This window comes from Ailuropoda melanoleuca, chromosome 5 (assembly GCF_002007445.2).
Source record: "Ailuropoda melanoleuca isolate Jingjing chromosome 5, ASM200744v2, whole genome shotgun sequence".
In the NCBI taxonomy this organism is placed as follows: Eukaryota; Metazoa; Chordata; class Mammalia; order Carnivora; family Ursidae; genus Ailuropoda; species Ailuropoda melanoleuca.
Window position 1 is genome coordinate 57,289,799 of NC_048222.1, and position 12,692 is coordinate 57,302,490.

At 42.3% G+C, this 12,692-nt stretch overlaps 1 protein-coding gene across 2 annotated transcripts in view; it reads left to right on the plus strand.

The window, feature by feature from the left end:
* The window catches only part of FBN1 (fibrillin 1), a 225,443-nt gene that overhangs the window by 200,820 nt on the left and 11,931 nt on the right, over positions 1-12,692 (plus strand). For both annotated transcript variants that reach the window (XM_002917548.4, XM_034661014.1), the window contains 8 exons: positions 1,561-1,680; positions 3,189-3,311; positions 4,389-4,520; positions 6,461-6,586; positions 7,139-7,345; positions 8,989-9,114; positions 9,362-9,484; positions 12,339-12,455. In XM_002917548.4, the coding sequence (XP_002917594.1) occupies positions 1,561-1,680; positions 3,189-3,311; positions 4,389-4,520; positions 6,461-6,586; positions 7,139-7,345; positions 8,989-9,114; positions 9,362-9,484; positions 12,339-12,455 (1,074 nt within the window). The remainder of the gene's footprint in view (positions 1-1,560; positions 1,681-3,188; positions 3,312-4,388; positions 4,521-6,460; positions 6,587-7,138; positions 7,346-8,988; positions 9,115-9,361; positions 9,485-12,338; positions 12,456-12,692) is intronic.

Genomic DNA, 12,692 nt, shown 5'->3' on the forward strand with positions numbered 1-12,692 from the left:
CGTTCATTCATGCATCATCCATCTCAGTACTAGTTGAACACCCCATGTCCCAGGCTCTGTGACCCAAACCAACATGTTTCTTCCTTGCATGGACCTTACATTCTATTGGGGAAGACACTGGACACATCCAAAGACATGGTGGAAAGGAAAAAATTATCATGTATTTTTTAAATTTTTAAAAAAATTAATGGTCATAATTTTATTCTTTCAATATGTAAAATACATTTATCCAGATTTTATTACATTTAGTAACGTGAAAGGCTATGTACACAGTGTAAACTCCTCTTGCTTTTGCTCTCTTATTAAAATTTCAAAGAATGGCTATACATGACCTTTGACCTCTTCATCCATACTAACACAAAATTGAATGCAAGTATTATGTCTGTTCCTCCAAAATTTCACCCACAACTATGACCATGAAGCGTAAGCAAGTTCCTTAGTCTTTCTAGGCCTTAGAATATCATATTATGCAAACAGACCAGCTTATTCCTAATTACCTTGCAGCTCTAAAAATCAATGATATTGTGATTTTTATGAACTCAAAAGAGATGTAATATTCTGGACAGTGAAATGCAATTTCATAGCAGAGCAAAAGCAAAGCTGTCAAAGTTTTCTCTTCAGAATCTTCAGTTAGTGCTCCTGTGTGCATGCTAAATGAGCCTGCTCGCCCAGTCTCTCTACCACAGCCTCTTGCCTTCACTGTTGGATTCAGAACCCAACAGAAGATGTAAACCTGAAGATAGTCCATTACTATTCCGTGTCCTAGAGAACTAAGATAGCAATGTTATTTCTCAAAAATTTCCGTTTCCCAAAGGAAGATACTCTCCCCCCAAGAGATGTATCGGAAGAACAGTCAGGATTCTAGGTGGCTGGCTTGGGAGGCATAGGTATTTTTTAGACCTCCTTGGTAAGACTTGTTCTCTCTCCACGGTTGTTTACAGGGATCATACCCTAAACATATTTCTTTCTAGCTTTTCTTCTGCCTAATGTAAGCCATCTGGTTTCAACAGAATCAACAAAAAAAATCTTCTTGAATCTTGATTTTATCCAGTGTATTAATTTTGCTTAACCTCTGGTCTCTCGTTTTGTGTAAGCTTTGTCTTCTATTTTATATCTGGCAAAAATCCATCATGTTTAAGACTTCTTGGAGAATGATGTAATGTAAGGCCAGACTGGAGATGTATTTCTAGCTTTATGTAAGTGAAAACTTTTGACTTGTGAGAGCAGCCTTGTTTTAACCCTTGGAGCATCTATTCCCGGTTGATTTAGCTCTTCATACATAATATGGGAGGCTGGAGAAGCTCAGGAGAAAAGCACTAGGAGGGCTGGAAGCCCAGATACTGTCACTGTTAGTGCCACTGCCACTTAGCAGGTCAAATTTCACAGCTGTAAATCTGTGGAGATAAGACATGTGCACTCCTTTCTTGTAAAGGCAGACTGAGGATAAGACATGGTGCCACAGATCGAAGTACCCCGATAAAGTAAGAGGGATTATTTGAGTCCAAGCCCATTTTTTGTCTTCATTCATCATGTTTTCAATGCACTCTTGGTCACTTGCAGATACTGATGAATGTTCTGTGGGCAATCCTTGTGGAAATGGAACCTGCAAGAATGTGATTGGAGGTTTTGAATGTACCTGTGAGGAGGGATTTGAGCCTGGTCCAATGATGACTTGTGAAGGTAAGCCTCTTTGCAGAATTACATGTTCTGATCATGGTTACATGTTCTGATCATGGAGACAGTAGTTGGCTGTACACTCAGGGTGTACAGAATAAAGAAACATCTAGGCCTGATGGCCCATACCATCATTCTCTTGGTTCATGGCACAAATTACACTGTATAATATGCAGATTTCTTGTTGGTGTCTCCTCACTACAAGTGTTTAGACGCAACTCCCGTCTTGTTTGCTACCTCCTTTCTTCCTTTCCATTTTCTCCTTCTTTCTCTTTCTTCATCTCCCATGCTCCCTCTCTTTTTCTTTTTTCTACTCATAGAAACATCTGCACAGTGACATAACCACCAACATCCTATACCCATCTGGGGCAATCATAACAAAAGAGGTTTTGTCTATACTCTGTAAGCATCTGCCAATATGCCTAGTAGGATAGTAGGATAGATATATGGAGAGAAGGGGAGGAGAGGAAGTGTCTAGAACAGTGGATCTCAAAGGGTGTTCCCTGGATCAGCCATCAGCATCACCTGGGAACTTGTAAGAAATACACATTTTCAGGCCTTATCCCAGACCTCCTGAATCAGAAACTAGAAGAGTGGAGTCTAGCAGTCCTCTGGGTAATTCTGATAGACAGTCGAGACCACTGGTCACAGAAGAGAATGAAGGTGAGGTAATAGTAGAGGATAAAAATGGTATGAAAGCGAGCTTTTCATTAGAAAACATGTCCTATCAATACCCACTGTCCTAGTTGTTGCTGAATCTTTAAAGGCTATGACTAAATATGATCTGGGGTCTCCCTGATATTCTCAGTCAGCATCGCTGGACTTAGAAAGAAACATGATAATCAAGATGGTCTGTTTTAACCCTGATTTTCCAAAACATATTCTGCTGGTTCCAAACTATGGAATCTATAGAAATCACTTCCACCTACTAATGGTAAAGTCACTCCTGTGTAAGGTTATAACTTGGGCATCAGTGTGAACTCTCCAAAGTGTAAAATTATTCAGAACACCATTTGCTTGGGCACAAGAATCACTGTGATTTCACAGGAGCCTCTTTTCTATGGGGAAGGGGAGGTGGTTAGCAATATTGGATGGGTCTGCGTCTGTTTTGACTGCCATTGACTTGGCAGTTGTTTTGGCTGAATGGGGTAAAACTGATTCGCACTCTATGTGACTTTAGGAAATGGCAAGTGGTCAGCTTGAGACTTCAAACCCAGAATTTCAGAAATGCTTTCCTATATGTAGGGTGGTCTATAATTTCTCATCCACCCAAATACATTAATAATTATACCAGGACGATAAGCCAGAACGGGGACTGTGCTAGGAGAACCAGGGCCCACCATCCCCTTGCCTATACCAAGTATAAAATAACCAACTCATGATTCTTTGAAAACCAGAGATTGCTTGGTGCAGCCATGTTGATGACAATGAAGCATTTCAACTTTTGAGAATAATAGACTTTATTTTTGGTTGATGCCCATGATCCATTATTTTCTTGCTCCCTTCTACTGCAGATATAAACGAGTGTGCCCAGAATCCTCTGCTCTGTGCTTTCCGGTGTGTAAACACTTATGGGTCATATGAATGCAAATGTCCTGCTGGATATGTTCTGAGAGAAGATAGAAGGATGTGCAAAGGTGAGACATCCGTGTTAAAGGTCATCTAAACTGGGGGGCTCTCACTCTATCTATGATGGGAAATGTCCCACCAAAGCTTCTATCAGTAGAGAAAAGCTGGGAATCAGAGAAATCTGCTATAGTCCATGGACAATATGGGGGGGTCATCATTGCCCATAGTATGATAATATTAAATAATATTTTTAAAAATCCCCATCACTAAGGGATGTTATATTCCAAGAGTGGGGGTAGCATATGGAATCTACTTTAGTTAAATAATTTCCATTAAAAATGCTTACCAAATACCCGCAATTACTGTGGCTCTGGACTAGGCTGTGCTATACAAAGTTAGGTAAATCACGGGGCTCCTTGAAGAGCACTCATTTGCTCCTCCAAGGTCTTAAATGAGCAGCTACTTGTTCTCTTCAGATGACTTAAATAGGATTTTTCTTGAAGGTGAACAGATTTCCTAACTAAGAGCTCTACAACACATGCAGGATTAAGTCCAAATTTCTCAGCTCAGCCCACGTAAAGGAGAAAGATAAAGAAAGGGAAATGCAATAGAACAATAAGGGATGAGGAAGAACCAGGAGAGAATATGATATTTGTCAGTGTTTGTCTTTTCCTCAAAGTGTACAAACTGAAGTTTTCATTATACAATGATTATTCTAGTTATATTAATAATAACTTAATCATATATTAATATTACATAAATTCATATTATGTTATTATAGCTGTTATATAATGGAAGCTTTGGCTTATTGTACTATATTGTAATTATAGTGCTGTTTTAATTATTATCTTATGAAAGTTTTATAGAAAATCTTTTTAGGTGAATTCATCAAAAAGAATTAACAATCACACTTCCTGCCTTTGAAGAGGTTATCAGCTAGTTAGGGAATAATTTCTTCACCAAGTTCAAAGGTGGGAAGAAGACTCCTTCCCAATCTTAAGAGGCCAGTGCCCACTGTACAAAAGAAAACAGGTTAACACTGAAATAAGTGTAAATGAACATTGGTTACTTGATACCATCTCATGCTTAAAAGGCAGGAAGTTAATGCAGCTTCTTTTATAATTCACGCCGCACGTTCCTTCCAGATGAGGACGAGTGTGAAGAGGGCAAACACGACTGTGCTGAAAAGCAGATGGAGTGCAAGAACCTCATTGGCACATACATCTGCATCTGTGGGCCCGGCTATCAGCGGAGACCCGACGGAGAGGGCTGCGTAGGTAAGCGAGGCCCAGCCCAAGGAGCTTCGAGTGATTCGAGTGACAAGGGACAGAAGGGACTTGGAGTCTGAGTCCCTGGGGGCAATGTGTTCTTGGCCAGAGCCATCTTCCCTCTCTTCTCTCATGTCACAGTTTCCCTTGGAGAGCCCCTGGCCTCTTGCTTATCTCTGAGTTCCAGACGCACCGTTATTCTCTGCCTCCGAGCAGGCCTTTGTCTACCTGCTTAGCCCATGTTGCTGCCAGGATTCAGCACCAAGTGTTTCCTCTCTTTCTTTCCTTTACTCCTTATACTTTTTGTTGTTTCAGGGTAAGTTCTCTTCACCACATTGGAATGTCTTTCTGTTGTCCCAACTTTGCTGTTAGTACCCTGACACTGAATGACAGGTGCCTGGTCCCTCTGAACCAGGAGTAGCATTAAACCAGCGGGATCTTCCTCCAGAGAGTCCGTTCTTGTCTAGAGCGGGGTGCAGGCACTGGCATTTTTGCAAGCTTCCTAGGTGATTGTAATGTGGATTCTCCACTGAAAACCACAGCTCCACACCAGAGATGGGCAAAGCCGAGGGCCAAATCCAGCCTGCCAGCCGGCCGCCTATTTCTGTAAATTAAGTCATGTTGCAGCATAGCTATAACCATTCATTTAGACATTGTCCTTGGCTCTTTCATGCCACAATGGCAGAGCTGAATAGAGTGAAGGCAACAGAGACCATATGGCCTGCAAAACCTACAATAGTTATTATATGTAATATAGTAATACTATAATATTACTACAATTTAGAGTAAAAGCTTCCCGACCTCTGGTTTGAAGTCGATACCGGAGAAAATTATTAGAAAGTTCCCACATGCTTCTTTTTCATTTTTAATAATCAGTGACACCAGAAAAAGAAATCTTATGTTGTCAGTCAAGAAGCTTAAAAACCTCATCATCTCCTTACTCGGTAAAACACAGAATTAAACAGTAATTAAAGAGCAGACTTTAAAAGCACAGAAAAAGTATTTGGATGTAGGAGCACACACTAGCTCGGGGGTTCTCAAACTCAGCTGCCCACTGGAATCACTTGAATTCAGGTCCCATTCCAGATGCTCTAATTTAATTGGTCTGGGAATGGTGTGGGCATCAGGAGTTTAAGCCTGTTTCAACAGTACTGTAGCTGTCACCTTCCATCTCTGCCTAATGAAATCCCTGCCTCCGGGGCTCAGAGCTATTCTGCGTGGGGTGCACCTAAGCAAGTCTATTTATGATCTTTCTAAAAAATCATCAGATAATTCTAAGAATCTGCAGCTTGTTTTAACGCTTTTTTTTTTTAAAACTGGGAGACTAGATTGATTATTTCTCAATAATTTTGTTGAAGTATTACAATAAACGTAATCTATGTTGAATTGGAAGATTACATGTAGACCAATTCTCAGGTCAAAGTGACCCATCGAGGACATTATTCTGATGAAGTATTATAATATTTCTTTAATGTGCAATGTCCTTTTTTTCCCTTCACTTGAAATAATCCTTTGGGAATCCTTTTTATGGATATAAACTGTATAATTTTATTAAGTGAAAAATGTATGTGTACACACAATGCCATCGTCTACGTTTAAGTATATCAAAATGCCATCAAGTATGTTTCTTAAAGGACAGAGGTACACACACACACACACACACACACACACACACACACAAAATGTATTTGCTTGTATGTGCCGAATCCATTTCTAGGATACATGGGAAACTGGCAGTAACACAGGGTTGTCTCCTAGGACGGGAGTTAGGTGGCCGAGGAAGAGGGGAGGAAGGGGCACTTTTGCTGAATACTTTATACATTTTGAATTGGGAACCACATGAGAAGGTTATCTATTCACGGACAAAATTTAAAAAAGAAAGACTCCATCCTTGTGCAGAGGGGTAGGATGACTGCTCTTGTGTTTGCTCTTGCCACGAAACCCCACAGATGAGAATGAGTGTCAGACCAAGCCCGGCATCTGCGAGAACGGGCGCTGCCTCAACACCCGGGGCAGCTACACTTGCGAGTGCAATGACGGCTTCACCGCCAGCCCTGCTCAGGACGAGTGCCTCGGTGAGTACACACAACGGGATGCTTTTGCAGCCCCGACCATCATGCTGGGATGCTTGTCACTAGATCTCTGATCTGAAATAACAGAAACTGTTAAAATTTGAGGCAGGTTCCTATTTTGGAAATGACCTAATGACTGCTTGTCCTTGGGACTCAGCACCAGCCTGCAGTTGAATTCTTCCTTTGCTAAATGTATCAATGAATCACTTGTTTGGAATTTCTTTCTCCGCTGCCTTTTAAAGCTCTTGGTGCTGAGGATCCGTTTCCATGTGTTTTTCTGCTCCTCTCTCTCGATAGCATGACTACTCCTCCGTATTTCTGGGAGCAGAGAGAGTTGTAACCTTGCGTGGGCCACTTACTGAATTTCTTGTCTTGTTTCCCTCAGACGTCATCCTTTCTCTCTTACTGCTGCTTCCAGCTTTCCCTTCTCGCTTCTTCTCATCCAGGGTAAAGTGTTACATCCTTTTTGGGTTTTATGTTTGACCAAATTCTTAACACCTTCTTATGTTCATGAAATTCCCTAAAATCCTCTTTGCCACATGACGTCCCTTCCAGACAACCGGGAAGGGTACTGCTTCACGGAGGTGCTCCAAAACATGTGTCAGATCGGCTCGAGCAACAGGAACCCTGTCACCAAGTCGGAGTGCTGCTGTGATGGAGGGAGAGGCTGGGGCCCCCACTGTGAGATCTGCCCTTTCCAGGGCACTGTGGCCTTCAAAAAACTCTGCCCCCATGGCCGAGGATTTATGACCAATGGAGCAGGTATTTCCTTTCGTTCTGATTTATGAACAGTGGAACAGGTAATTCACTTATGGTCCAAAAATACTTGCAGGGAATCTGCTTGTTTGTTTTATGAAAAACAGTTGAGAATATGGAATCTAGAGTATGGGCTTAGGCTGAGTTGCCTGGTTTACGTCAACCGAAACCCTTTATTATGGTATTTTAGACGTTCAAGGCCAGGTGGCCGAAGCTGTGTGTGCTTGGGTTCCTGCCTCTGCATCACAAGGGGTCCCCAACTTTTTAAACAGAAGTTTGTTTTAAGTCAGTTATTGATTACTCCGGATGTAAATTTTTTAAATAAACTGTGGGATATATGGTCACTAAATTCCTAGACTAGTCCATTAATATGCATTTTAACTTGTAAAATTGGCTGAAATATGCTGCATGAAGGAAGTACAGACAATGCTGATATCCTGGCAATTAAAACAGTTGCCTCTGGAAAAGCGCCAGCTGCTTCCGCTGGGAGACGCAGGAGGCTGTGCGGTGTGCGAGGCCGCTCTGGAGAAGACCTCCGGGCTGTGCTCCGCAGCAGCAGCCGCCCTGGTTGCCAGCCTCATAAACGACGAGGGAGAGAGACTTCTCCAGCTCCTTGCGAAGGACCTGGAAGTGAGAGGGGAGGAAGGAGAATTAGCAGATTTGTGTGGATATTAGAAAGATGTGGCTAAAGGTAGAATAACAGAACCGGATGTGGGAAGACAGAACTGGATGGGACGGGGTGACCAAAAGCAACTGATGTTTCTTCCAAGGATGTGAAAATGAGATGGTGGAAAAGACTCGCTTCTCGAGACCAGGAAGGGCAGGCAAAATTGCATTTCAGAGGAAACAGGAAAGAATTAGGATAGATAACAGCTGTTGGTATAAAATGATTGTTTGGCAATTGAAGGCTAAGAACTCATTTGGTATTGGCACCCCACCAAGCACTAAGGAGATCGATGGGTCACAATGTGGAAGGACAGCGGCTTTAGTGCTCACCAGTGCACAGCGACCAGATCTTTCTCCCTGGGGTGGAGCTGTGATTAAGGGTCTCTCTTCCTTATCAGGCTGCAAAAACCCAACCCTGGGGATCCACCCCAGAGCCCTAGTGCTTCCCTCACCAAAGGAAGTCTGGTCCCATTTCCCCAGTATTATGCAGTTTGAGATTTTTCAGGATTAACTCTAAATACAGCAAAAAGAATGGAAGGAAACCTTCCTCCTTATTTTGGACATGCACTGTTAGGAAAAAAAAAAAAGGGATTTTCTTGTTAAGAGAGTCTACTGCTATGAGCCAGTTATGAGATGTCAGCAGCAGACAGGCTTGATGGCACGAGGTAGAGCAAGGAGCTGAATGCGTCTGGATGAGATAGGTGTCCATGGACCCAGAGGGGAAAACTATGCATTTAGAAAACCAATTAAAGTGTTCCCCTGGCCTGATTAGTTATTATACTGTCATCCATCGCAGCTATTCATTTGCCTTTCAGTATAATTACCATTACCTATGAAATGTATCGTGTCGTCCCTTTGGTTTAATTTCTTAGGTGCGTGAGATAGTAACAGTTTATTAGTATTTATAGTGAGGTCACCCCTATATATTGATGTTGCCCATTTTATAATGTCTTTCTTATTTTAACCTTTTGTTAAATTAACAGATATTGATGAATGCAAGGTTATTCATGACGTTTGTCGAAATGGGGAGTGTGTCAATGACAGAGGATCCTACCATTGCCTGTGTAAAAATGGCTATACTCCAGATATAACTGGAACTTCCTGTGTAGGTAAGTGCTCTGTTTTTGATGTTCCCGTTTATTCTGAGTGGAAATTGTACATTATGGGAAAAAATAAAGAATCCTCAAATTGAGCTTCTAAAAAGTTTCTGTAATTTCATAGGAAAACATAAGACAATGATCAAAGACTACACAGAGTATACCTTTTCATTCCTCAAAGCTAAAGATCTTTGTTAGACCCTGTGGGTACTGAGCATCATTTCAGATGGACAGTTACACGGTATCTTTTTGATCATAGATCTGAATGAGTGCAACCAGGCCCCCAAACCCTGCAATTTTATCTGCAAAAACACAGAAGGGAGTTTCCAGTGTTCCTGCCCGAAAGGCTACATTCTGCAGGAGGATGGAAGGAGCTGTAAAGGTAAAGTAGAATTTGCCCACACCCACTCACCTGCCTCCTGGGCACGTTGTTGCTTTCCCTGTGCATTTGAGGAACCCATATGCAAGCTCACCACAGACAGGAGGTGCTTCCCTGGGGTTAGTGCCTCCCTGGGATCTCCCTGTCACCCACCTCGTATGGTGGATGGATAGATGGAGGCTGAGGCCAGGGAGATTGCAGGGGAAGGGGAGGGGCAGTGACAGCAGCAGCCATCCACACTGCCTGTCCCTTTGGCATCCATGGGGGCTTCTCTTGAGGGTCTCAGAGACTGTGGGGCCAGTGTCTAAGGCTCAGGTGGGACAGATTCCTAATTGATTACTTCTTTTCTGCTTTCTATTTATTCTATTGATGTAGTCAATCTATTCAGTAACTATAAAGCCCAGGTCTCTGGCATTGTCCTGCCTCAGATTAATTGGTGCCTAGAAGACACTGTGCCTAATTAAGTAAACACTTTGTCTAGGTTTTTGTTCTGCTAAAGAGTGCCATTCCTGCCCTCCATGACCTTATTTGAGCCATAAATAGCCCAGAGAATTAAGAAACCGAACTCTGTGTAGAAATCCCTCCTCAACCAGAAGTTATCCTTTGCAAAATTCTGTTGGTGTAAATTTACTCCTAAAAACATCTTCCTCAATAGTAGGAACTTCACATATTGAGTGAATAGCACAAGTAAATCAAACTTAAGGGTAATTTTTAAAAGGGAGAAGGAAAGGTAGACCAGATGGCAGAAGAAGAGTTAGAGCATTTCTACCATGAAGCCTTGACAGAGAAAAAGGAAAGTAAAGGAAGTTAAATACTGGGATGGAGTGTAAGTGGAGAGCAGAGGGAAGTAGGACCCTCAACCCTGTGTCTGCTGGAAGGAGAGAGTTAAGAGACTTGTAACATAGGATGACAGAATGAACGATGCCTGAGGTTTCCCTATGCAGCTCAAATCCTATATAATCCTATAATTTGGGGAGAGGAAGTTGAGAGACCTATTTAAAAATTCTGACTATCTATCTTAATAAAAGAGTCGTCTACAGCTTTGTTCTCCTCAAACATAGAACTTATTCTCCATTTGTGGCTCACAGTGGGCTCTGGGCAGTGTGAGGCTATAACTCAGAGCCATAAACTTATTCCTGTAAATAGAGAACCAAACTAAAGAGAAAATCTCTCTTGGTGTGTATATTATCTGCACCAAGCAAAACAAATTTACAGCATTTTTCCAGCCTGTGGGGGCAGAAAATCCTCAAAAATGTCTAGCAATAAGAGATGAAAAATGGAAATTAAATGCATAGTGGTAACAATTTGTTTTCATAACGTATCAAATGCACCAGTGATGTTCTCTTTATGGTTTTAGGAGTGCGCAGAGCAGCGCCACAATCCTGACAGACCCCCTCGCAACAGAAGTCCCTTTCTCCCGTTCTCATGAGGTCTAGATTCTTCCACATACTTAGCATATATGACTAAGATCAAACCCAGGGGTGCAGATACATGTACTATTGAAACTGACAGGAAAGAGAAGGATGGCCCGGGGGGAGATGTGGGACCAGCATGTCCCCCATGAGAGCTGGGCAGGACCCAGAGAAGAGGAGAGAAAGAGAGACGAGATGTTCTTGGAGGCGAGAACAGCAAGTGTTGCTGTTCTGAAGGTGTTTGTTGTAGTTAGAAAACAGTGTTAAGAAATCGCTCCGCTGTCTCCCTCACCTGTGTGCAAGTAAGCTTCAGCAACCGTGAGACGGTGCTCTAGCAAGGCCCCTTGGGTCAGAGGAAGGGGAGGCCACCCCACGGGCAGGAGGTGCAGCTGCCAATAATGCAGAAACCAGTAAAGCAGGAGCAGCAGGCCCCGCGGTGGTGGAAAGAGCACAGGATTGGCTGCATTTTAAGAGAAGTCAGCCCTGGGAGAAATACTGGGGGCTTGGGGGAGTTCTTTCCGTAGAGGTTCACTCTAGATGTTAGTCCAGCCAGCAACAGGTTCTCCTCTGCAGCTGCGAGCACAGCTCTGCATGCGGTGACCAGACAAGGCCGCGAGGAAGCAAGGGAGAGAGGGAGGGAAGAAGGAAGAAGGAAGGTAGATTGGTTCCTGAATACGCTGTGATTTTGTTGATGTTGTTGTTATTGTCGTTGTTAAAATTCAACTAAAAGCTGGAACATACTTTTTATCTCTTGAGGTCTTTAAATAGCAATGGAGTTGAGAATGAGCCTAAAAGTTTCGGCAATGAGGAAAGAAGTCTGGTAAAAGCGGAGGATTTTACTGAGATATGGAAAACAATGTTGGATAAATACTGTAGGCTGTTTTTAAATGTGCTATTAGCTTATCAGAGTGAGGTTTTTTTCTTCCCTTTGTTTCCTTCTTGATTGCTCAATTTTGTTTTGAAGAGAAATCCGATTGGTTTGGTTGAACACCTCATTTAAGCAGATTCAAAACAGTGAACTGAAAAGAAGAAAAGAACTGGGCAAACAAATTAATTTCCAGCATCAACATTTCTTTTTGCATTTCAACTTGAATAGATCTTTTCAGTGCTTTGGAAAATTTTGAGAATCCCTAATCTTTTACTTCATTTTATAGTTTTATATTTAAAATGTCACAATTTATTTGAAATGCCTTTGTTGATAAATTCCTGCATTCCTCTAGTGAAAGGGAATTGGGATTTCCTTGGATCCCCCAAAGAGCTGCATTTTTTGGTCTACATGGAGAGCACATTTCATCTTCCAAACCCTTATCTCCTAGGTTCCTTCCAGCCGTGTGCCGCGTGTCTATTCCAGCTTATTTGAGGGTTGAGATGTACAGGTCAGAACTCACAACTCCTTCCTAGGAGTATCATTCGACCCTGATACTCATCTTAACATTTTTTTATAGATCTTGACGAGTGTGCCACCAAGCAGCACAACTGCCAGTTCCTGTGTGTGAACACCATTGGCAGCTTCACATGTAAATGTCCTCCTGGATTTACCCAGCACCATACTGCCTGCATCGGTAAGTGGCAGAGGAAGATACCCTATAGGAAATGTAGCTATTCCTTTGAGGAATTGTTTTCTAGTTCCTCTACTGTTGGAATAAGAAGACAAGTCAGCATATGTGAGCACGTGTGTGTGCCCGTGCACACCTGTACGTGGAAAGTTATTGGCCTTATTTGGCCTTTTCTGAATCATCCCACTCTCCTCCTTTTAAACACCACAGAGAGAGCTTCAGTGAATTTTAATTATTTTCCCT